This window comes from Setaria viridis, chromosome 2 (genome assembly GCF_005286985.2).
Source record: "Setaria viridis chromosome 2, Setaria_viridis_v4.0, whole genome shotgun sequence".
NCBI classification, from domain to species: Eukaryota; Viridiplantae; Streptophyta; class Magnoliopsida; order Poales; family Poaceae; genus Setaria; species Setaria viridis.
In genome coordinates, this window is record NC_048264.2 from 5,103,444 (window position 1) to 5,128,963 (window position 25,520).

At 41.7% G+C, this 25,520-nt stretch overlaps 3 protein-coding genes across 5 annotated transcripts; all 3 read left to right on the forward strand.

The window, feature by feature from the left end:
• The first annotated feature begins 277 nt into the window (after positions 1–277).
• On the forward strand, positions 278–1,559 carry LOC117846571 (uncharacterized). Its single transcript, XM_034727792.2, has 2 exons — positions 278–589; positions 684–1,559. The coding sequence occupies exons 1-2, from the start codon at positions 374–376 to the stop codon at positions 1,281–1,283; spliced, it is 816 nt and encodes a 271-aa protein (XP_034583683.1). The 5' UTR covers positions 278–373; the 3' UTR covers positions 1,284–1,559.
• A 4,185-nt stretch (positions 1,560–5,744) lies between these two features.
• LOC117843532 (uncharacterized) lies at positions 5,745–11,837 on the forward strand. Of its 3 annotated transcripts, none has more exons than XM_034724148.2 (9): positions 5,745–5,885; positions 6,745–6,826; positions 7,794–7,878; positions 7,958–8,026; positions 8,717–8,829; positions 9,376–9,487; positions 9,595–9,738; positions 11,217–11,391; positions 11,481–11,837. In XM_034724148.2, exons 2-9 carry the CDS (start codon positions 6,775–6,777, stop codon positions 11,628–11,630), a joined length of 900 nt encoding a protein of 299 aa, XP_034580039.1. In that variant the 5' UTR covers positions 5,745–5,885; positions 6,745–6,774; the 3' UTR covers positions 11,631–11,837. The 3 variants fall into 3 exon arrangements, with proteins under 3 accessions (XP_034580039.1, XP_034580040.1, XP_034580038.1); XM_034724149.2 differs by lacking the exon at positions 5,745–5,885 and adding an exon at positions 5,897–5,966; XM_034724147.2 differs by lacking the exon at positions 5,745–5,885 and adding an exon at positions 6,147–6,180 and having other exon boundaries at positions 7,798–7,878.
• A 138-nt stretch (positions 11,838–11,975) lies between these two features.
• Positions 11,976–21,203, forward strand: LOC117843992 (ATP-dependent DNA helicase 2 subunit KU70). The gene is made up of 20 exons (XM_072291762.1): positions 11,976–12,416; positions 12,534–12,611; positions 13,041–13,157; positions 13,957–14,071; positions 14,603–14,763; positions 14,997–15,023; positions 15,476–15,497; positions 15,600–15,700; positions 15,766–15,824; positions 16,562–16,692; positions 16,782–16,825; positions 16,950–17,026; positions 17,457–17,604; positions 18,284–18,345; positions 18,836–18,896; positions 19,087–19,114; positions 19,328–19,413; positions 19,489–19,606; positions 19,956–20,055; positions 20,274–21,203. The coding sequence occupies exons 1-20, from the start codon at positions 12,354–12,356 to the stop codon at positions 20,446–20,448; spliced, it is 1,773 nt and encodes a 590-aa protein (XP_072147863.1). The 5' UTR covers positions 11,976–12,353; the 3' UTR covers positions 20,449–21,203.
• The last annotated feature ends 4,317 nt before the right edge of the window (positions 21,204–25,520 follow it).

A 25,520-nucleotide genomic window follows, 5' to 3' on the forward strand; every position in this document is an offset into this window, starting at 1 on the left:
GATGAATCACATCGTGAGAGATCAGCTCGGGAATTCGGGGCAGAAGCACAGATGGGAACAGGCTCGTTCCCGCGGCAGCTGACCCGTGGGGGGCAGTATCCGAGCCAGCGCGCGGCGGGCGTCCCCACCCGTTGGATCCCGGCGCATCCGACGGCTCGCGGCGAGCTCCAGCCGCGGCCGGGCAGCGATCCGCGTGAGAGCCACCGCGGCCAATCACAGCGCGCGGAGCCACCTCCCAGGGCGCTCCCCCTCGCCCCCGCTATTTAAGCGCGGTCGTCCTCATCTCCGGCCTCATCAGTCACCGCCGCCGCCGCCGACACAGCAAGCAAACGCACTAGCGCGAGCGCAGTTCCCGAGGGTTAGTTTAGCGGCGATGTCGGCTGAGGAGGCTGCTGCTGCCGCGACCGAGGTCCCCGAGACCGAGGTGGAGTCCGAGGCCCCCGCCGCCGAGGAGGCGGAGGCCGCCAAGCCCGCCAAGGCGAAGAAGGCGGCGGCTAAGGAGAAGAAGGCCCCCAAGGAGAAGAAGGCGCCCAAGGAGAAGAAGCCCGCAGCTGCTAGGAAGCCGGCCGCCCACCCGCCGTACGCCGAGGTGAGGCAGCGATCCGATTGCCTGTTTTTGTTTTTTTGTGTTTTGGAATTCGATCTGATTCTGTGATTTGCTTGTCGTCTTCGTCGTCGTGCAGATGATCTCGGAGGCGATTGCGGCGCTGAAGGAGAGGACCGGGTCGAGCTCGGTGGCCATCGGCAAGTACCTGGAGGAGAAGCACGGCGGGAACCTGCCGTCCAACTTCCGCAAGCAGCTGGCCGTGCAGCTCAAGAAGCTCGCTGCCGCGGGGAAGCTGACCCGTGTGAAGAACTCCTTCAAGCTGCCGTCCGCCCGCCCGGCGGTCGAGCCCAAGGCCGCGCCCAAGCCCGCCAAGGCCGCCGCCAAGCCGGCTGCCAAGCCCGCCAAGGCCGCCAAGCCGGCGGCCAAGCCCAAGGCGTCCCCGAAGGCGAAGGCCAAGACCGCCGCCAAGCCCAAGGCTGCGGCGGCGGCGTCCCCCAAGCCCAAGGCCAAGGCCAAGGCCGCCGCCCCTGCCGCGGCGCCCAAGCCCCGCGGCCGCCCGCCCAAGGCTGCCAAGACCTCCGCCAAGGCCTCCCCTGCCAAGGCCGCCAAGAAGCCCGCCCCGGCGACGCCCAAGAAGGAGAAGGCCGCGGCGACCCCCAAGAAAGCCGGGCGCCCGAAGAAGGCCGCCGCTGCATCTCCGGCTAGGAAGGGCGCGGCGAGGAAGGCCAAGAAGTAGACCGGCGCCGGCGACCCCCTGCCATTCCGCCTATAGATGTGCCCCCCGCTCCTCCCCGGATTTTGGTCCATCCTAGCTTTGTCAGATGAAACCAGTAAAACCAGTGCCTAGTTCTAGATTTGGTCGGTAGCATCAGCAGTAGTCGGTCTGTAAAATCTTGGAGATGCCGATCCTTTCTTGGTCGGCATGCTCCTCTCTTGCCTGTATGATGATGAACTGAGTTATGATATGATAATAGTAATGTTATGTTCCTGGGCTCGTTGCCCTGAATCTGAATTTCGGTGTCAAATCTTGTTCGATTGCGTCCATCCGATCCATTCGATTTGCGAAATTGATTGGTTGCTGATAATCCGTTCTTGGTTTCAACTTCTTTCGATTATGATTTGATTGAGTGGTTGTTCGATATGAGGAGTTTGCAGCATTGTGCGAGAAAGGGGGGTGATGTCACTTGTGCGGTCCGTGCAGAGTGCGGTTGGATTTGTTCGAATGTGACGGTGGAATCTGGGCGAAATCTCTAGAATCAATTTGCGATTGCCGCCGCTGTTTCCCAAAGTTTCTCGGTTGGCGTGCGCCGCCTGAGGATGCAGGCCTGCACGCGGCCCGTGCAGTGGCATGTCCGGCGAGGGGCGCGTGGAGACGCTCCACAAATCTGAAGGCGGGCGGGGTGAGAAGAGATTAGGGATCGCTCGGCGGCGGCCGGCGGATGAGCGGCCGGAAGGGAAGCTGAGGGAGGGGAGGAACGCGTGCTGGAAGCAAGCGAGGCGGGAAGATTTCCGTTTCGGGAGCCGTGTTTGGGTTTGCCTCTCTCGGCGTTCAAATTTTCGGGGGGCCGGGCGGGTGGGGCCGGATGGGATGACGGGCTGGCGTCGGGCTCATCAGCATTTATTTGGCTGGGCTCGCTTCTTAGCTGGAATCATCATCTCAGTCCGAGCTGGCGTAACGGACGGAGCTGGCGGGGTTTCCAAACCGGAATCGAGCCGTGGGCTGGAATCTGTTCCCGTTCCGGCCCGGCTGACCGAGACGCACACAGAAAAAAATTGGAAATGGTTTGGAAAAAGAAATAGCACCTCGCAAAAAAGTAGTAATAGAAATAGCCTACTTTAATTTTTATATGGTGAAAATTTACTGCCACCCCCTCTAGCGAGCCCCACGCAGCAGCTACGGCATTTGCCACGTTTGTTACATGGTGGTTCAGGGAAAACAAACAAACGTGACATGGGATAATTTTACTTTCCTTTGGTAAAATACGCTTGGATTTTTCATGCGAGAATTCAGGCTGCAGATCTGGTGCTCTAAAAGAGGTTCCCATTCTGAGAAATGAAAAGAGACCCTTTTATAATGGGATTCTACATCTATAGGTGCATTGAGCCCCGGTTATCACAAAAGTTCGGCATCAAGTTTAGTTCATGACATTTCTGTAGGAAAAAGATTATTTCTGCCTCTAACGTTCTTCCACGTGCAGATAAGAAGTGCCCAAAAACATATAAATCCGTAAACAAGCACTAAAAGAAATCCCCAGTCTCCAAACCCTAGATCATAAAATTTTTAAAAACTGATAGACTTAGGGAGGTGGGATACGCACCAAGGGAGGCCGGTCATCGTCGATGTGCATCGCCGCTGCCATAGTTCAGCTCGGTGTGGTTCTTTCACCATACAAGGAGTGGATCCCTTGCCCGCACGTTGGCACGTGCAACACAACTGCTACTAAGATTGCCATCATCGCCCGGAGTGCCGCCTCGTCGCCACCAAGGGCCTCTTCTGTTGCGCGAGCGCCGCATCTTCGCCGCCGCTAACCTCCATAAATCTCGACGGAGCCGCCCGCTGCCTAGGCCGCAACATGTGCACTCCGGCGAGCGGGCCCATGGTGGCATCACTCTTCGCCATATCTCGCTCTCCAGTGGCGCCGCCGCCGCTTGCTGTCTCTCTCTCTCTATGCGGCGCATCTGAAAAGGTAGAAGGAGAAGAGAATGTGAGCTAGGGTTCTCAGTGAAGACGTCGCTGGTTTTATTCGAGCTACGGGTGTCGACATCCATCGGATTGAGAGGGATGGCTGAGATCACGCAAGGATTAGGCTGGATCTGTAGTTATTTTGGGCCGAAAATGGGGGTGTGCCAGATTTAAGTGGGCTGGGTTGAATGCAGCCCGAGGTTGTCTCAGCTTCAATAATTTATTTTTTAGCATTTTTGGGCTGTGCAGCTATGAGTATAAGCGGCCTGAATCACATTAAAATTTTATGTTAATATTCATCCACCACATTTTACATGATCATTCAATTTCTTTTAGAAAGCAGGAGGGGTTACCCCTACTGATTATATACATATATTAATAAGAAAAGGACAAAAAGAGACAAGTCTCAAGCAATAAAAAAGGAGAGAAAGAAAATCAGCAAAATTATAATAGAGTCCTATTATGGGCTTCGACTGTTCCTTCGCTTCTAGAATAACTAGACCAAATTTCCTTTTGAACCCAAACCAACAAGAAGAAATATCAGGTTGGATGCCATTGAAAATCAAGCCATTCCTTGCCAATATTAAGGTATTTTTATAAATAATGGTTATTACTGATAAATTATTTTTGGACATTTGATACTCAATCATTTTAAAAATAATTAATAGAAGTCATAAATCTAGTTCTCACATGTGTTTTGGACATGCTTGTTGGGGTAGGGGCATGCTAGGATTTTTCTTTTCATAGCAGGAGCATATTTTGCTTGTAAAGATGTATATAGAGAAATAGAAAGACCCGCTACCCGGCGATCAAAGTGAAAACTAACAATATATGCTCCTTCTTCCTTCCATTCATGTGGTAATTAATGCTGGTCCGAGTCGAAAGAATAGGATCAGCAAGTACACCACCCCCTCTATCCATTTTCGCTTCACGATCTGCTCCATCTCCGACCTACCGAAAAGAAGAACGCAAAGCGAATCGCGACTAGTCATACGGTTTTATTCACAGGTGGCTACAGATCACAAATCACAGCCACCTACATGGGAGTTAGGGCACTATCAACGGTAAGTTTTTTTAATAGTAAGGTTAGTATGTTGAGTCTCAAGGGCTTGGTATTGTTTGAGGTGGCCTTAGCATGTACTCCCTCGATCCTGTTTATAAGGTATGATTTGACATGGCACGGTCTCCTAAATTAATTTTGACCATCCATTTATCTTATATTATATTGTTTATGGTTATAAACTTATAATCATTGGAGAGTACATTTGATTGCAAATCCAACCATGTCAAATTTACATTGCAAAAATAAAAAATTATTAGCTAAATTGTTGGTCAAAGATTGTAGACTTTGAATCTTGTTATCCGTGTGTACCTTATAAATACGAACGGACGAGCATACATTTACTATATTTTTTACGAATTAGTAACACTAGCAAATATGTCCTAACTTTGAAAACTTGCAAAGGCTTTAGAAGGATCAGGAGGGAGCATGAATGTGAAGTATTCTTTTTATGTGGACTGCGTCTTGTAACGGAACCCAAATAAACAACACAATTGATTTTGAATTGCAAACTCGACAAAGCATAATGCAAATTTAGCTCATATTCCTTTTCAATAATATTCATTTCAAGAACACCATAGTCGTGTAGTCTGTGCAGACATACTTAGATAAAACAAAGTAATGAAAATTGGAGCATCCTCAAACTCCCCCTCACACTTTAGAAAGTTGAAAGTGGACATATATATTCTCTAGAAAGGACCTATTAGTCTGAATCCAGTGAGTTATGCTACGGGTTTTCATAGAGATGGACTTCTTACTAGGGAGTATTGGTGCCGCATCGCACATAACGCTTTTTCATGGTTTTCTGTGTGCTTATTTTTGCTCGGATGTCATGTTTGCATGGAGAAAACATGTTTGTATAGTATATACAAGTTGAAGGAAAATAGCTGAATGTTCTATGAAGAATATCTTCACACTAGGACTGAGAAGTACAAGGCTAGGAAAGAGAGACAAAAAAGTTACATCACAGTTTGGGGAAGAGGCAAGTCATATTTCAGTGGTCTGTTGCTAAAGAAAATTGTGTTTCTAGTGTTATCATTCTATCATTTATTTCTCTAAACCCTCTAATTTTCTTTTACTACAAGATGTTGGGGAAGTGGCAGGTACTGGTGGTGCACAAGCACATGCACGTGTTGCGCAGATGATGGTGTTTCTAGGGACAAAAGAAAATGGTCTAAAGATTAAAGGTCAAAATTACCGTTCAGTGAAGTTCATTATGCTCCAATGTCTGAATCTAAGCAAGCACCATCGGGTGCAGAAGTCCTGAACCCTCACTGAATGGTCTCTCTTTCTTGGCTTGATATTCTTGAGATTATTCAAGAAGTCATGTACATTTTTTAACAACCGAAAAGGCTCCTCAGGACGGCAACGCCTAGACGATGACAGCGAGGCGAGAGATGGATGGGCTCGTTGGCGGGCCGCAAATCTATTTGATTCCCCGGCCCAACACCGAGTACGTCCCTCTGAGGCTCTGACGTAGAAAGGTCTGGTGTCAGAGGAACCGGTTGTTCCACTACTCCCACTGTCCCACACTCCATTCCTCCCTTCCCCGTCGTCAGGCCGACGCCGGACCGCGAGGCTTCCCCAGACCGACGGTGACGCTCCCCCCCCGCCCCCCCCCCCTTCCCCCCCCCAAGCTCACCCGGGCGCCTGCCGTTCTCTTATAGGCCGGCGAGGTAAGACCCAGCCAGCCATCTCTTGCTCCACAGCTCTCTCTTCTCTCCTCCGACGATTCGTGCTCGTCCAACCCTGGTGGGTGGTGGTAGACGGCCGGCGACGAGGCGGGTCCTCCTCCTCATTCCTCTCTCGGATTGAGGCATGGTGGTGGCTGGGTTAGGGCTTCGGGTTCGGGGTCGTCGGGGGAGGGCTCCATGGCGGGCGGCTGGAGTGGTAAACATAGATTGTACATTGAATTGGCATGGCCAAACTGGAGTGGTAAACCCAAATTGACAAATTGGAGAGCTAATAACACGCATATGCTGATTTTGTCACAGATCACAGTGGGAAATACGGAGTATGTTCTATGTTGGTTTCAGTGTAAATAATTCTGAAAACACTAATGGACAGATCAACACAAGAAATTGTATCAATCAATGAGGCTTTTTAGGGTATCTCAGGTACCAAACTTTGGTATATAGGAATGGTACAATAATTCTAAAAAAATTAATTAACATTACCAGCCCTAGTTGCAGTTACAGTTTGTTGAGGCTCTTGTTCTATAGCCAGTAGTTGTTGAATCCTAGAAGCTTAGTAGTACAAGGAAAAAGCAAAACGAAACACAGTTAACCACAAATGAACAGTTATTTTTGTTTTAACTGAGAGTCATTTGCTCCGGGAGATTGATAGGTCTGTTTACAGTTCAATGAATAGTCAAATCCAATTTTTCCTTCACATTTTGAACACTTCAGTCAGCTGATTGTTGGAGGGGCCACGACCCCCTCTGGCTTGTGCTAGGCTCTGCTACTGGATTCTTTGAACCAATCAATGGAGCATGTGAGAAGGGCTGCGCATGCCGGTTCTTGGTACACAAACAATGGTACTTACCTTCCAGACCCTGAAATAACAATTTTGCACTTCTTTTAATCTTTTATCTTGTTGCATTTTAGATGCTGCTTGTTTCGCTTGTTCGATCTTATTCAAGACTTAATTTACATAATTGATGTAGTTTCGATACTGGTCGTTGTTATAGAAAACCATAACCGTTTAGTTATCTGACAGTTTATTTGCTTCTGCTTGGAGTGGAATAATGTGATACTCTCTCTGGTTGAAGTACTTGTTGTTTTGGCCTATTTTACGTTCTTTAAAGTTTAAAATACTTGTTCTACAACTTCTAGGAACGTTTGGTCTTTTTTTTTTGCCAGTCTTACCTTCCTTGATTGCATCATTGTGAACTTCTTTCTCCATGCATGCACGCTTTAGAGAACATTAATTGAGGGTAGGATAGTAATTTTATCTACCTCCTTAGCTCTTGCATCCAACTCTAAAACAACAAGTATTATGAATCGGATGGAGTGCATCTTTTTTTGTTTTGCATTCACCAACTTTAGCATTGCCCCAAAAGTTGTCTCAAGATGACATTCATATTTCTGCATTTGCCACCTTTGAAATTTCCTTCCTGCAATTTTATAAAATGCCCATTCTATAAACAGTTGTACTTGGCCATATAGGTATAATTAGTGCTGAGGCCACATAGTTAGCCTAATCATTCTGCATAATCACTACATGGTGGGTGACACATTGAGTATGCAGAATGATTGATGCATGCAGCACATTGTATTTTTCTGTTCATTAATCATATTTATTATAACAAAATGAAATTAATCACTGTAGCATTTGCATCCTGTATTCTTTTCAATGCAGCTAACAAATTCAAAGGTCAATTGTTAATAAACTTTTAGGGATATGAACAATGCTTACTATTTCTCCTTTTTGCTTAAATCTTTGGTGTTGCTATTTGGTTGCCCTATCCTAAAATCTAAGTACTGCTTCATGTTCACAATTAGCCAGGAAGCTGGAAGAGGAACTCGATGGTTGGCTGGGGGCAGCTGGTCTAACAAAGTCTCCTGATGTTAGGGCTGTAATCGCACCGTAAGTTGGTGTTTATTGTAGGATGTTAGGTTTATGCTGATTACTGTTCTATTGTAACATTCTTTACTTACCACTACAGCCATGCTGGTTATTCATACTCGGGGCGCTGTGCAGCTTATGCCTTTGGGAACATCGATCCGACTAACATGTGAGTTATCTAACACATTACCATAGTTTTCCTCTAATATCTCCAGTTCTAAAAACAAATCAATGTTCTTGTTGATTCAATCAGTGCTCAGTGTCATGGATGTTTTCATATCTATGTAAAAGCTAGTCTTGTCAACACAATAGTGGTCCTTCATTTAGGTGAAAACAAATGTCATAAAATGCAAACAATATAATGGATTCCATTTTTGTCCTTTTAGGTTGCTGCTGCACTGCCCACTAGTGCATTTGGTCCTCTCTCTGGGACACTAATCCCTTTAGAGAGTAAAATTACTATTTTCACTACCTGTACCAGAATGTACCACTTGCGTCACTTGGATGATGTGAACAGCAGTTAGTTTATTGCAACATTCTTCTGTATCATTGCCGCACATTTTTTCAAGTCAATGCAAAACATTAAGTTTTTTACATCGTTAAATTTCAAATATAATGTATTACTTTGTATACTATAATTGGTAAAGGCTAGAAGTGAAGTGATATTTGTACATTATTTCACTGTTGTTTCCATAAATGTACTTCATTCTACCCCTCACAAAAAAATGTGCTTCATTCTACACTCTGACATCATTCTAGCAACTTCCAAAACATGTGCATGATTGGTTATGATAATTATTTCTCTACAAATGCTCCCTAACCATATAGTGTCTTTTTTTCTTCTCTTCACGCATTTCAGTTCTCGGGTGTTTCTGCTTGGCCCTTCTCATCACTTCTACACTCCAAAATGTGCTCTAACCAGGGCTACTGTCTATTCCACTCCAATTGGGGATTTGCCAGTAGACCAGGAAGGTGGATGACTCAATCTGGATGCTTGAAAATTTTCAGCCAAGTTCTGTATTACGTGCTGTACATATTATACATAATCAATCAACTAGTTCTCATTAAGAATGATATGTTTTGCTAATGGTATCATGTGTATGGTGTTTGTCTGCATATTTCCTTTCTACTATTATTGATGCCTGGTTCTAATATAGGATTCAATATGGTCAGTATTACAGGGATTGTAAAACTACATTTCCACAAAATCCTGGGGTGCATCACTGTTAACTAGATATAGTCATCAACATGCATAATGAGACATCTCTAGATATTTCTCTGATATGGCCAGTAGGTGTTGCTTGAGCTTGTGACAACCTTGAATGGATTATTTAGCCCACCGTGTCGATTCATCCTAATTATGCATGATGAGTTTGCCTTTTCAATGAGGCCACTCCACCTCATTGCGAACATTTTAGTACATTATTATACTAATTTTCCAGATACTGAGGAGCTGCTGCACAAAAAAGTTTAAATTTAATGTATTCTATCTTAATCTACTGGTTTCCACCTTTGCAGTCATTGAGGAACTCAGCGCTACTGGAAAATTTGAATTTATGGATCTTAGAGTGGATGAAGCTGAACATAGCATGGAAATGCATTTGCCCTACCTTTCTAAAGTCTTTCAAGGGTAAATACTTTGTTAATATGTCTGTACCCATTTAATAGTTTCTTTGGAGCCAAATTCTCATGTCTACACATACTTACATTTTCTCTTTTTCTATGTTGATTTGACAGGCATACTGTAAAAGTTGTCCCTATCCTTGTTGGCGCACTTAGCTCCCAAAGTGAAGCCATGTTTGGACAGCTGCTCTCTAAATATGTCGATGATCCAAATAACTTTTTTTCTGTGTCGTCAGACTTCTGCCATTGGGGATCCCGGTAAGTGATTAGCGTTTATGTGACTGCTTACTGATGTTTCTTGCTTGTATTATCATGGGAAATAATTATGAATTCTGCACATCTTGAGTGCATTTCATGCATGTCTATGGCGTACGGCATGTCGGACCTACTGGTTGACCTCACTTGGCCCTCTGCACCACTTAATTGCCATCAGAAACAGCCACTTCATATCTGATGAGCCGGGAGAGAGAGCAGTTGCCATTGTCGTTCTTGAGCCACTGTTTTCAGTAGTCCAATACTCATGTTGTTGCAGCCTGTAGCTTACAATAATTTCTTGTAAAAATCTCAGGGCAACAAGGATAACTAGGGTAATTTCTCTATGGAAATAGAAAATTGAGAGGACTGATAAAGGGTCAAGGGAGTATAGATAGGATGGGGAAGGAAGCCTTTGCAATTTTCTTTCATGTTTTTGCCTCTTGCAAGCTTCCCCTATTTAAGCTCAAAAGGGTATGACTCTTGTACCATTCCAAGCCCATTACAACACAACCCCAATAATTCCCACTTTACTTCCTCACACTTGTGTCTTGTTGCACAGCACTGTCTGCTTCACCTGGCGTGACATCGCCCTCCCCTTGAGATGCAGCTTATCCCCAGTTGCTGCTACAAAATTTTTTGGGCAGTGCACAATAATGCCCTATTCCCAAATAGCCATGAGAGCTCTACCTCAGCCGGATCTGTAGTGGAAAAATTACCTCTCTTTACCAAACAATGGTTCAGCATAACCATTTAGCTTGTCCGTAAGTCAGGGGATGGTATGCTGAACTAAGCTGTAATTTAGTGTCCAGACTAGTTAGTGTTTTGTCTTGATCTTAGACCAAGGCTCATTTAGCTATATATATTAACATATTGTTAGGTGAGATTATGGAGTATAAAGAAATGCAAGGAACCAAAAATAAACTTAGCTAGAATTTACCTGTGTTCACTAAGTTGGTGGACATAGAAAAGAAAACAATTGGTGCTTCTTATATCAATATATAGGTAGACAAGTGCATAATGATCTTGTAGTCCCACTGTAGTGCTAGGATGATGTCAGAGTGTAGAAATAGTCCTGCAATAACTCCAACAGAGAGCGCCTCTTGTACTGAAATCGGTCTTCTATTGGTGAGAGCCTGAAGAACAGCTCTTTTACTTGCTCTTTTTTTAGGAACCAATGCAAACTGCCGTGGTACAAGATCATTGCCCATGAAGCCATCTATCCTTCCAGAACCCCATCTCCAATTTCAGGGGAAAAAAACTGCTAAAACTAAAAGAAAGCCTGACCACATTCATGTACCTAGGTAGGGAAAACCGACCATGGCTGATGGGGCTTAGTTTTTTGGGGCCATAGTCAACGCGTCTTAGGGCCCAATCATAAGATCTTGTTATTACCTCTTTTAGTATATGAAGATTTCTTTGTTGTTGATTTTTTTCATCTGGTAAACAGAAATACAATTTTCTTGATCCCATTCTCGCATCAGGTTCAATTATACATATTATGAGAAGAAACATGGTGCCATTCATAAATCTATTGAGGCCTTGGACCGTATGGGCATGGAGATCATAGAGACTGGTGATCCTGTTGCATTCAAACAATACCTTCAGGAGTATGAGAACACCATATGTGGACGCCACCCCATCAGTGTCTTCCTTCATGTATGTAAACTGACTTTCTTGGCTATGATAGTTAATGCTTATCCTTTATTTTACCATGTTCTCATCCAATGTGCATCATTTTTTTTCAGATGTTGAAACATTGCTCAACAAAGATTAAGATTGGCTTTGTTCGCTATGAGCAGTCGAGCCAGTGCAAGAACATGAGAGACAGCAGTGTGAGCTATGCATCGGCCGCAGCAAAGGTTGACGCATCAGGGGAAGAAGAGAACAAAGATTGAGCGAGCTATGGTTTGTCTGATGTAGCCGTGAAACCTTGGCCCAACATGTGTGATTGGTTTGCGCTGGTCCTGTCTACAAACTTGTTAGCATTGGCTCGATGCCAGTTTGAAATAACAGGGCCGGTTAAGTGCCGAATGTATCTCCAGAAACGCCGGGAAACTAGGCAATCAATGAAACTCTTGTCTGGGGATGTGTTTCTGTGTGTCTATACAGCCTACCTGTTGAGCCACGTAACTTTTGAATCAGGTAACCTTTACACACAAATGTGGTTCTCTGCTCACTGATGCAACAGCACCAATTGAGCTTTAATTTTTCCGGATCATGTACAGTGAAACTAGCTGATGGGGTGTTGGTTAGTGCTCCTATTTAGCGTTTGGATCAACCAGCAAATGGACATGGAATTAAGTTTCATAAGGAAAAAAACTAGCGGAAGTTTCATATAGGATTGTCTGAGCCCAGTGGCCTCCTCGTCGGAAGGCCTCGCTGCTGCCCCGAGAATTGGTGTGCCGTTGCCTTTTGCACGTTGTGGGCCCATCTCGTTTCGCCTTCCTTCTCCTTCCCCGAGAAGACGAAGCTGCTGCTGCGCCCGCCGTCTCGCCCCCTGCGTCCCTAGCGTTCTCTCTTTCGCAATCCCGCCCCTAAACCCTAGCGAGTTTCTAGAATCTTCCAGAACCCTCTGTCCGCCCTCCAAAGTCCCTATCCCTTGCTCAGCAGCAGGCGCCATGGACCTGGACCCCGAGGGCATCTTCCGCGACGACAGCGACGAGGACGATGACAACGTTCAGGTTCGCTCCTGTGTTTTTTTTTCTCGTCCCCATTTTTTTAAAAATTCTTTGGCTTAATACGCCTGCTGTGACGCCATTTGATTTGTGTATACTCCATTGCTTGCTCGGGGGAAGCAGGAGAGGGAGGCAAACAAGGAAATGGTTGTCTATCTCGTCTACGCCTCGCTCAAAATGTTCACCCCCGCGACTACCCAGGTGGGGCACCAGTTGCTTGCTTCCTAATTTGACAAGCTGGATTGCATTTACTTGCTGTGTGTTGCTGTTTCCAAGTTGAGGTCCAGATTTTTTTGGCAAGCATTGCATCAAATTTTGGAGTCTGTTTGTTCTGGTATCTGGAGTCTTGCCAGTAGTTTGTATTTGTTACAGTCAACCTCTGTTTTGGGGCTGTAAAGACTCAAGACCACGGGTGGGGAGTAGGTAGCTAATGTCATTATCTTTTAGAGTGCTTCCTCATGGATTAAGCTAGTTTTAGTCATTATTTGGGAAATGCTTTGGTAAAAGTATGAGTCTGGCTGTTTTTCTCGTATTTAGCAATCCATACATTTGTGTGGTTATGTTTTGACATAACATTCTTTTATGGTTTTACTCCTTAATGTAGCATTCTTTTGTTATGATTTCTTCCAGGCAGATGAAAAGCAGGAGACACATTTTCATACCATAGTTTACTGCATTACACAGTCTCTGAAGACACAAATCATTGGAGGATCCTATGATGAAGTTGCAATATGTTTCTTTAACACTGTATGTGCTTGCTCAACTCCGAAAGCTTTCTTTGTATTTTTTTTATCTAAACTGTAGCATTTTATCATAATTCAAACATTTGTGAGGAGAAAGGGAGGACTATCAGTTTCAGCTTAGTAGCCAATTCTTCTATGTGTGTTATGTCATAATTCTATTTGGCCTGTTGCCAGCTTTACTCAGTATGCTACCCCTGGCCACAAATAAAATAAGTGATATTTTGGACACCAACACAATACCCAAAAGGTCCAGAACACAAAGTTGACTAGCAGTTTCTGTTGTAACTTATTATGAACCTAGTAAATATGATATTATGATAGTGTACTTTGAACAAAGCTACACATGGTTATGGATATCCAATTTAAATGTTAATAGCCAGACTGCATGCATCACAGTGACCCCCCAGTGGTACTCGTTTTTTAAGGCATGGTTACTAAACCTGTTGAATAAGAAGTGAACTTGAAGACTACAGTGATACAATTAACTTGCAGTTGCATTCAGTATATAATGAAAGAATCAGAGTCAGGATTTGGGAATGATAGGTTCTGTAAGCTAGACACCGTGCTCCATTTCAATTGTTTTCTGAAAGGTGAATACTTATCTAGCTTTGCATGAGTTGATGAGTATTCACAATTATATTAGATTATTAGTCCTTTCTTGACAATTCTGCAACACTCCGTGCTTATTTTCCTTATACTATTTATTAACTTTGTATGATAGCATTATAAAGTAGAACCAATGCACTGATACTGCAAAGTATGCTGCCTTGTGGCTTGATCTAGTTTACTCACAACTCTTGCAGAAAGAGAAGAAGAATTTGCAGGATTTGGCAGGTGTTTATGTTTACAATGTCGGAGACAGAGATCCACTTGATAGGCCCACTGCTAAACTGATTAAAGATTTTTCTTGCATAGAAGGTGACACCACTATATGAATTGTTACTTGGTCAGGCATGGTCAAAGTTGGAGAGATGCATGCTAAGCTTCTTTCATATACTAAATGTTATGTGGAAATGTGGTTCATAATAAGTTTTGCTCTGTTTGGGTCTTCCTATTTTCCCTACATATCTAATATTGTCTCCACCCACTTTCTCAACCAGAGAAGGTAGTTTCCTTCTATGGTTTACCTTTATATTCTAACTTGTGTAGCAAACTATATGTGCCTAAAAAATCAGGCTAGAAGGTGCACTAAAAAAGAAATCTAAAATCTGACATCAGGTTGGTTTTGTGTTCTTAAAAATTAAATGTAATGTGGTGGCTTAGCAGTATTCCCTGACTATATTATCATAATAATCAGGTTTCTAGTTAATTTTGTTTTGACCTCACAAACAAATTCGATGGGTGTATCATAAGATGATAAGAAGTATACAAGATACTTGGTGTATTAAATAAAAGTCAGCAAAATTCTGTTTTATTTCTGGTTCTAAAGTTTGTTTCAACTTATGGCAGATTCTTTCATGAGCAACATTGGAAGTCGATATGGAATAACTGCTGGATCTCGGGAGAACACCCTTTATAATGCTCTTTGGGTTGCGCAAACACTGCTGTGCAAAGGGTATGTCCACTTCCCTCCTTTTGCTTTTATGCAGTGTCATAGTTTAATAAATCTTGTGGGCTATTAACATGTTCTGTAGGATTTATACCTCTACCTTTCCTGGAGCTGGAGTAATATGCACACTGTGCAAACTAATCTAGGTTGCATCAGTTTATGCTGAATGTTGATGTAAATATTTGTGTAACAAAGAATGTAGCACACCATGAGTGCTGTGACATCCTTTTAACGCACTTCTTGATACCCGTCTGGACTTCAGTGAATCCACATTCCTCTTTTGAAAATTTCCAGATCTGTGAAGTGTTGGCAATGGCCAAGGTAAGCTCCCTGAGCTCTCTCTCCACACGCACACACACTAGAGCTAGAGGTAGAAGAAGATGAGAAGGAGCACAGCACACACACGCAACTCTCTGTTGCTGCTGAACTGTTTGAGCTGCAGCTGCTCATCTACTCTTTATAGAGCACAAGTCAAAGTAGAGTACACAAAGCTATGAGTGTATCTACCAACTACACTACCAACTACTAGTACTATGTACAAGACAGGGCATACTGCCCACTACTCATGGCACTGCTGCCTTATACGGCTGGCAGTGGCCATACAGCCGGCCAAGGAGCTCTACCTGCCCCATTGACTTTGCAAAAGGAAGAGAGAAGCAATGAGCTGAGCAATTAACTAACATGAAGACTGTCAGTAAACGGATTCCTATATTCACCAATGAAGATGATCCTTTTGGTGATATGACAGGAGCTGTGAAGACTGATATGATTAGGACAACAATACAACGTGCAAAGGTATGTCTATATCACAGATATGTACAGTTTCATACTACACGGCACCCACATATCCAAAATGAAATTTTATCTTCATTTTTTATCCTCTATTTACCACATCAGTACTTGCTTTCCTATGGGATGCACAAGATCTTGGCCAATCTATTGAGCTACTTCCACTGAGCCGGCCTGATGAGGAATTCAACATGTCCCTTTTTTATGCAGTAAGTTTCCATTATTCTTTTCCTTTCCTCTCAGTGTTAATTGCTAAGTAGATCTGATTTCCCAGGATTTGATTGGTCTGGATGGAGGTGAGATAACGGAGTATCTGCCATCTGCTGGTGAAAAGTACCGTTCTTGAAGCATAAATGTTACTTGTTTGATTTTTTTTATTTAGGTCATACATACTTGATTTGCATTTTATTCTTATCATCTCCTTGCACAACCGTTCAGTCTTGAGTTGTGAACGGAGATAGCTTGTTCTACACAATCACATTTGACTAGCATTTGTTTCTGTGTGGACTTGTCCTTTTCTTTTTTTTTAACAGGTCGCAAGAGCTTTGCCAATTCGTTTGAATTAATTGACATAATTTTACATTACAACACCCATTCCTGTGTACACACGGAGAGAATAAAGAGAAAAAAACCATTATGCACCACGCCTTCATAGAAAAGTATACATTTATATTTCTAGACTTTCCCTTGATCTCCACAAAGAAGTTTGTCATGTTGGGAACTTTTGTTCTGAGTTCTCCATGTGTTGTTTTGAGAATTGAGAGTATATTGTACTAAGGTGAATAAGAATTGTGAGCTGCATTTGAGCACATAAATGTTTTCATAAATTTTGTGGGATTCTTGCATGAACTACCAATAATAGAACTCAAATTACTTGCATATGCCTGGTGCATCTATGAAAAATGATTATATGTACTGTAGTGGTTTTGGAGACTTCAGTTATGTTGAAGTATTTATTCTTTGTTATGCTACTGGCCTGTTGATCTCTAATATCATTTGGGAAGATTGTGCTTCCTCTGAATGAACATAATTTCTTACTTTCACATAATTTCTTACTGTTGTCTTTGAAGGTTGGAGGATATGACTGATCAACTGAGAAAAAGAATGATGAAAAAGCGCAGAGTAAAACCTCTTTCATTTGCAATTACAAATGATGTATGTGAAGTGAATACATATGCGCTGACCCATCCTACTACTACAGGTATGCTGTAACTTTGGTCTATTCTGTGCTTCTTTACATAATGTCATTACAAGTATATCTAAGTATATGCTTGTTACTTATTTTTGTAGGGACAATTACGTGGCTTGATTCAGTCAGTAACATTCCATTAAAGGTGAGCCTACAATTTAAAGATCAGTTTTTTTTTGTTGACTTAGCTTTGGTGAAATTTCATCCCCTGCAATCTCTTTATGCCTGCTTTTATAATTCTTAAGCATATAACAACAATCCTTATACAGACTGAAAGGTCTTTCATATGCAATGATACTGGGGCTCTACTTCAGGATCCACAGATGTGTTTCCAGATGTACAATGAGTAAGTACACAAAACACACTGTCACTGTCATGTATTTGTTTGATTTTTCATTTTTGGGTGGTGTTTCCCTGTTAAATCATATTATGTGCCTTCTGGCTTCAACATAAAAAGGAAGCTCGACTGCATGCTCGTACAAATCGATTTTCGTTTCAAACTCCTTCAGAAACTCTCATTATGAACCATTTGAGAAAAGCCTTGAGAGTTGGCATGTGAGCCAGCCTCAGGATGGAAGAAATGGATTCCTGTTGAGTATGGTGTGTTTGCAGACATAGATGATACTCAAATCATCTCCAAACCTCAATCCACGCCCTCGTATATTGAAAACTGTGCACAGTAACACCATTGATTTGTGCTATGCATACCAAGCAAGACAGTCTTGGGTCTCATTGTTATGTATTTGTGATCTTAAGTACTTACCCTATTCATGCAGCACGGTCGTCAAAGTTTCCATCCGAGAACTCTCTGAGGTTAAAAGGGTTTCAAGTCATCATCTTCGCCTTATAGGATTCAAGCCATTGGATTGCTTGAAGGATTATCATAACTTGCGACCGTCAACATTTGTTTATCCCAGTGATGAGGTAGTAACACTACCTTTTATGCTTCCGGAATTGCACCATGACCTAGTCAGAGTCTGAACTGGCAGTACTGCAGCTATATCCTTAATGCTGAGAATGTCTGTCATTCTCCATGCCGTCTTCTCTAGCCTGAGGCAGATAATATAATAGTTGAAAACTTCAAATGTTTTTGAATGACAATATTTGCATCTTGATTAGATAAGAAGTCTCAACTTGACACAGTGCTTTAGGTGCATGCTTCCTTCAACCATGGTTTGGCACTTTGTATCATGTAAGTTACTAATTTAAACCAAATTAAACCTATTGTCATATCTCGAATTCTCGATACTCTTTTTTAGAACCCTACTGGCTGTAGATTAATTTCGTAAATATATGGCATATGTATAAAGGTTACAGGACCAAAATTTCAAGAATTTAGAATATCTACAAGACCCCTGACTACAGGAGCTGATAATACTACAGAACTAAAGGCTATACATCAACCAAAGTTTTTCAATTTTAACCAGTTCTCTAAATGCAGTAAAAGCGAAATGATGTTTTCATAGGATTGTTATGCGATAGGTATTTATTTCTGTCTTTTCCCCGCTCTTGCTCAGAGCTTCTAAATATATTAATATTTTATTCTAGTATGCATTTGCCAGATACTCAGACAGCCAGACTTACCCCATATGCTCTGATGCAGCATATATTTGGAAGCACACACGTTTTTGTTGCTTTACATAGCTCAATGTTGCGCCTTGGAAAGTAAGTTGCCATCACCTAAATTTTCCTTCAACCTTTTGTGACCACTATATAAAGAAAATACAATGAAAGAAAATATTGACAGTTATTAATGTAGCTAAAGCTACCTTAAATTGTCGTGAATTGTTTTTTAGCTCTCATAACATTTTGGCCATTGCTTGCTATGGTCGGCACTGTGTCGTGCAATAGCATGCCAATTCAACTCTTGAGTCTCAGGAGATAAGTGGTTCAACATGTTAATTTTCCATGCCTTGCCTTGCTCAGCCCAACCTTTGCTACTAAGCAAGGAAATCCTTGCTAGTGGAGGCCCTCTTAAAGACGAGTAACCTTTTCGTGGGCAAGGTAAGGCAAGGTAGCCTTCACTTCTTGCCCAATAGCAAATGTGCTGAGGTGTCCTAACAGAAGAAAGTTGCTTGTTTTACCAATGTAAATTTCAGGTTTTGCATGTCTACACAACCATGTTTAACAACTTAAAATATATGTATGCCTTCAGGTTTGCGCTTGCATTTTATGGGAATCCAACTCGACCACAGCTCGTGGCCCTTGTTGTTCAAGTGAGGGACACTTTCTTTCCATGTTTACATTTACTGCAAAAACAGTAGCTGCTACACAGTATTAGTTCGTCCACCATGATAATGTTACATCAATATTATGGAGTACTGCACGTCATGCCAATTGCACTAACAAAATTCGCGCATCAGTTCTGTCAATTTGAATTGATTGCTTCTTTGCTTGAGCTTATAGCATGGCACCATGTATGTCTGGAAGATGGGTAGTAACCAGGCAAAATGACCTTGCTTTAATTTTTCATTCTACTAATTACCTGAATGTATCTTTGTAGGTCAGATTAATAAACCCAAAATGAGTGGGGTTCCGCAAAACATCACTATACAAATCTATTTTTATAAGATGACACGAATTGTTTGTATGTGATTTGCTAACATAGACCTGCTTTCCAAATGAACTTGGGGGTAAAAACATACAGGAAGAGGTTATGCTGGTCAAGTTGAGCCGCCTGGCATGCACATGATCTATCTTCCATACTCCACCGATATAAGATATCCTGAAGAGGTAAGGACTGGCATTTTGTTACACTTTACCGTCCGCCGTAAGATAAGTATCTTACATTCTTACCTTGATTCGCAGGTTCATATGACTTCTGATGAAGCACCACGTGCAACGGATGAACAAATCAAGAAAGCATCAAATCTATTGAAACGCATTGATCTGAAGAATTTTTCTGTATGCCAATTTGCTAACCCAGGTAAGTAGCTATGAAGTCATAATTGACGATACTAACGTTAAGCTGTCTTTTTTGGCCTTTTTGGGCCTCCATGGACTGTCCCAATATTTTTTTGAAATGTATTACATTTACAAGATCTCTCTCTAATGTAGACTTGTCTACCAATTTGAAGCACAGATTTTATTCTAGTTTACATAAATGCTCCATGGCCAAATGCTGCTTATTGTACATGCCCTATAGCCTTTTGGGCTAACATGTCAAGGAGCATCAAGATGTTATTATAGCATGTTCATTAACTTGCACCATCACTTGAAATTCAGTGACTTCCTAAATTATCTGACGTGGCTTCTGTTTCTTTGATGTCAATCAGCTTTGCAAAGACACTATGGGATTTTGGAGGCCTTAGCTTTAGGTGAAGATGAGATGCCAGATATAAAGGATTCCCTGCCTGATGAAGAAGGCTTGGCTAGGTACTTGTTTTCATTTGGCATTTGTGCATGCTAAACATGACACAGAAAGATAAAATAGAAACGGCGTATTTCATGCTTAAATAAGCTAACAATATGCCTGTATCCCCTACAAAAGCAATATGCAGTAGTCACATGTTACCCTGTCTGTGCATTGTGTGGGATGTAGTTGAACTTGAAGCTCAAAGCTTCAATATGTTTGTTTGCCATTCTTATCTCAGGCCAGGAGTTGTTAAAGCTATTGATGAAGGGGTGTTTGGATACGAGGTGTTAAACTTTAACAGTGTCACATCGGATGTTCGGATGCTAATTAGGAGAACTAAACATGAGCTAATTATAAAACTAATTGCAGAACCCTGTGCTAATTCGCGAGACGAATCTATTAAGCCTAATTAATCCATCATTAGCAAATGGTTACTGTAGCACCACATTGTCAAATCATGGACTAATTAGGCTTAATAGATTCGTCTCGCGAATTACACTCCATCTGTGCAATTAGTTTTGTAATTAACCTATATTTAATACTTCTAATTAGCATCCAAACATCCGATGTGATGGGTGTTAAATTTTAACACCCTATTGCCAAACAGTGGCAACAGCCCCTAAGGCTTCAGTCTATGGTGAAAATTATGACCAAGAGGAGGCTGAAGCAGCAGCAGCAAAAGCTTCCCGTGGTGGTGACGCTTCGAAGAAGCGGAAGGCGATCACTGATGCAGCCTCGCTGAAAAGTGCAGCTTATGATTGGGCCGAACTGGCAGATAATGGAAAGGTCGTCTTGCCAAGATTATATATACCCACATGCAAGTTTATTGGCAGGTTCTCCTATGAGTTATGGCAGTTTATATGCAAACAGAATTCAACATATAACCTGTCAGTGTGATATGCCAATGCATTTAGAGACCACCTCTTTTCTGCACGTGCCAATAAGAAATGGCATGCTCAACAAAATTCAACTATTGATGTACCTAAAATGAAGCATCTGTACGTCCCAAGCTGACATGACAGCAAGGAGCTATCCTGCAGCAGCACTCACATAGGGTGTGTTTGGTTGTATGCACCACATGATATATGTATGGATGATCCTGGATGGTGGGTTCAACCAATTTCCTTATACCATATGGTCCACTTCAATTAGTAAAATAATGTATTAAGTGGGATGACTTCATCTTGGATGGGTTGGTATAATTCACCCAACCAAACAAAAGGATTATTATTATTTTGAACTATTTCATACATGAACTAAATAATACAAGCAACTAAATACACCCATAGTCATAGATCACTCCTCGTTTGGGCACGATAGATTTTCTTTGCTCAACCTGCTGGGTTTCGAAGCGGCACGGTTCTAAAACTCCTACGTGTTCTAAAAAATTATGCCTATGTCATTTGCTGTTGAAGGACATGACAGTCGTGGAGTTGAAATCGTACCTAACCGCGCATGACCTCCCCGTCTCTGGTAAGAAAGAGGCACTTATCAGGATCTTGACTCATCTGGGCAAGTGAAGCCAATCATGTGAACTTGGTTTTCCCAAAAGCCAACTGTCCTGGATGCTGTCTCATGGGTAGCTTGAAACCTTGTGTACGACCTTCCTGTGCATGCTACGTGCCAATTTTGTATAGCGATGTGCCAGCCCCAGTTGCCAGTTGAACTTGTTTGTTAGTTTATCTTGAGGTCATGTGGTTTTGCCCTTTGGAACATGCATCATCGTATTCTGCTAGTACAATGGTTGGAGACCCACTAGATAAAAACACAACTGGTTGCATTGATTTCAAAAGAAAACTAGAGGGGGTGAAATCGCCAGGTATATATGTGCATAATTACAATTTGATAAAGTGATTTTGGAATTTACAAAAAATTACATCAGTCTTGATTAATATGTTTTTTTAATTACAAAGATCATGCGCACACTATACTCGCATCAGAAGACTAAATAAATCTTTACTAATATTTGACAGACATGGATAATATGAAAGTGAAAGCCTTAATTACTGGGCAAATGTTTTTGAAAACATGGCGGTTCTGTGTTTACCAAAGCGAAGATTTTGATTCTTTGGTTTGGTTAAGTATAATTGACTACGGACTTAGATATGTTCAATGCACGTGCAGAGAATTCAACGACGTATCACCTTGCTTTAGCCGCTTTCTTCAGTCATTGTTTTGAGCTGCTGCTGACCTTGCGTGTAGTGTACAAAAGTCAACACTGAAGATTATAGCGATTAGCATATATACTAAACAGCTTATTTACACGAGTTTAATGTACTTACAACAAACATATCATTGTCTTTTCGAGCTTTTGAATCGCCTTGAGCCCGTGACCCTACTTAAGCTCTATTTAGCGTGACTTTTTTTTTTCCGCGAGAAAGTGCCATTACAAGCCTGACAACAGGAACAAAGCACATCCCAACGAAGAAGACAAACATACAAAGACATTAATATGCACAAAGACAATGAGAGTCGAAGATTACAAGATTAGTGGAGACAAGAGGGAGGAGGGAGTGTGACGTGTACATGCGTATATGTGAATGTCTATGCTCGTACTATGTTTTGCCAAAAAATAATGAGAGGAGGGTGACCAAAACACCGGAATCCACTACACGTGGTCTCTAGAATTATCTAGATTATCCTAAATTCTCATTCATGTATTGTATGACATCATAGCATGAATCTCCTTTTATGATCATATATAGATTAAGAAGAGCTTTTTGGACTAGTCACGGAACAAATATATTAAGTGGATTTATTGTGAAAATTATTTTTTTCATAATATGGTAATTTTATGTTTTCGTGTAGAAGTAGTTGGCTAGTCGCCAACGCTCTGTACTATACTGGTGACCATGATGATGTGCAATATGCTTTTTCTTGTGAAATGTACAGTATAATATATTTATGAACAGATGAAGTATTGAGGTGGCCAAACCTTCTTGTTAAATAAATTCCAGTATGGTTTCGTGATGAAAAATCCAACACCAATACCTTGCAACTTTTGCGATAAATGAGATTCTCCAGAACATGCACTTCCTTCAGCTGTTTAGCTACCTGCCACCACAAATAATTGGGATCCGGCAGGAAAACCATGAATAAAGTTGTGGTGAATAAACCACAACTTTTCTTAAAGTTGCGGTGAATAATTAGCAAAGTTGTGGTGAATAAACCACAACTTTAGAAAAAAGTTGTGGTGAATAAATTAGCAAAGTTGTGGTGAATGAACCGGCAGGAAAACCATGAATAATCCATGAATAATTGTCCATAAAAGTTAACGATAAACAATGAATATATTAGGCACGAGCTTTTGCATCTTCAACCTCACAAATAATTATTTAAAAATATTTTTACCTTTGAGGAACCAGACTATGCGGTGGACGGTCTATTTTGTCATGCCATTGAGCCATGGTATGGGTAACCATTAGCGAGAAATTGGCATGTTTTGTCAAACGACGGCTCATAGCGTGGAGAAAGAAATGTTGGATTTTAAAATTTAATGTAAAGAAGATTTAGAAAATAATAAAAATAAAAAAGTCCACGCCCAGACACCTACCGTGAAAGCCTACCATTACACAAGTTTGCTCTCAGTTTCTTAATCATTCATACAATGTGGACATTTTCTGGCTGTCACCAAGTTTCAACTGATTGTGCATTCAATCGTTGTCACTGCGTATCAAAAGCTATGTACATAAAAAAACCAAAACAAATAATAATTTGAGATAGATGGAGAGTAGTAAAGAAAGATATGGTATGTTATGCATTTATTTTTCTATGGGAATGGCTATGCATTTCTTACATAGTGTTATAAAGACTAGTAGTTATTTCCTCGCATGGTCTGTTTGGAATGCACAATTTTTCTTCTTCCTTCCCCATCCTAATCAAGTTGTATGCAATTAACGCATATTATTACTCCCTCCGTTTCAAATTATAGGTCATTTTGACTTTTATAGGTTTATAGGCGTTTGTATGCATCTATATTTAGATGCATACAAACACAGGGTGGGCATTCGGGTAATTCGGGAATTTTGGGTCAGGTAATTCAGGTATTTGTAAATTTGGGTTTTCATAATAGCTACCCGAACTTCACTAAAAAAGAGAATACCCGAATTTTTGGGTACCCGAAAAAATCGGGTTTGGGTTTTCCCGAATTACCCAATAAATTGCATACGTTTGTTCCCCAACCGCCACTATGCCATGGCCACAACTTTGATAGTACATGGGATGAAACAAAAATGCATTTCAATGTATCAGATACCAATTACACATCAAACAACAAGTAAATCGATGGATCAAACTAATAAATTTGGCTACATTTACAATCTACTAGTGCATAATCCAATGGCTGTTAGCATAGTTCGGGTAAATCGGGAATTCGGGTACCATAACTGAATACTTGAATTTCCCGAATAAAATTCGGGTTTCTCAACTTCGAACCCGAAATAGTGATCGGGAATATCGGGTTTGGGTATTTTGGGTTCGGGGTTCAGGGTTCGGGTTCGGAAAATTCTGCCCACCCCTACACCTATAAATTTAGAAAAAGCAAAAATAATCTATAATTTAAGATGGAGGGAGCAGTAATTAAATCACTTTTTTTTTGTGCTCGGACCTTTGGGGCACTGGCTGTCCGCACAGATATCTGCAGCATCAAACGCAGGCACGTACTCAGTGCTGCGTGAGCTTGGGTCCCAATCAGATCTTATCTACGATGGAAGAGAGCAAGAAAAGCGCAGCACCCATCCACATCTTTTTGAACCCAAAGCTAGGGAGATAGCTATAGCTTGGTCCAGGAGTCTATGCGAGATCGACACGACTTTGTTTGATCTTGTTGACATTCTGTCACCTTAACGTTGAGTTAGGTTTGCAAAAATCCGCCATAGTTGAGATGATGGGGAAGTTGGTTGACCTCAGTCTGTTTCTAGATTCCGGTTAATTTTGCGAGAAATGAATAATTACGAAGTCTCCATAGTCCATATGCCGTTTTAGGAAGGGTAAAGAAAAGAGTAATGATAAAATCCTACTATTATTGCTAGAAAAAAACCTGCGTTTTACAAAGGTATTAGAGATGGAAGTTTTCTTTCTAAAGCAAATGAACCAATTATTGATGCTCAAATATTAATATTGAAAGGAGTTACATGCCTAAAGAGATGACGGTGATACTTGAGTGTTGGAACCAACTTGGAATTTCAAGAAAAGTAGCACTGAACAAATTATTTGTGCGCAGAATACTATTCTATTCTTACAGTCAAGTACGGAAATGGAACTTTTGTTCCATTACGACTTAAAAAATGCTTATGATTAGCAATTTTTTTTTACCGAAGTCAACAGGGGAAGCCTCCTACCAATTTTTTTTATTCCAGACACGATTAATTCGCTCCCACGGAGAGTCAAACCCGGACCAGCATGCTACTCAGGTGCTCTAACCACTAAGCTAGATGCCCTTTCACTTATGATTTGCAATTAATGTAGTTAGTTAGCGAACTAATCT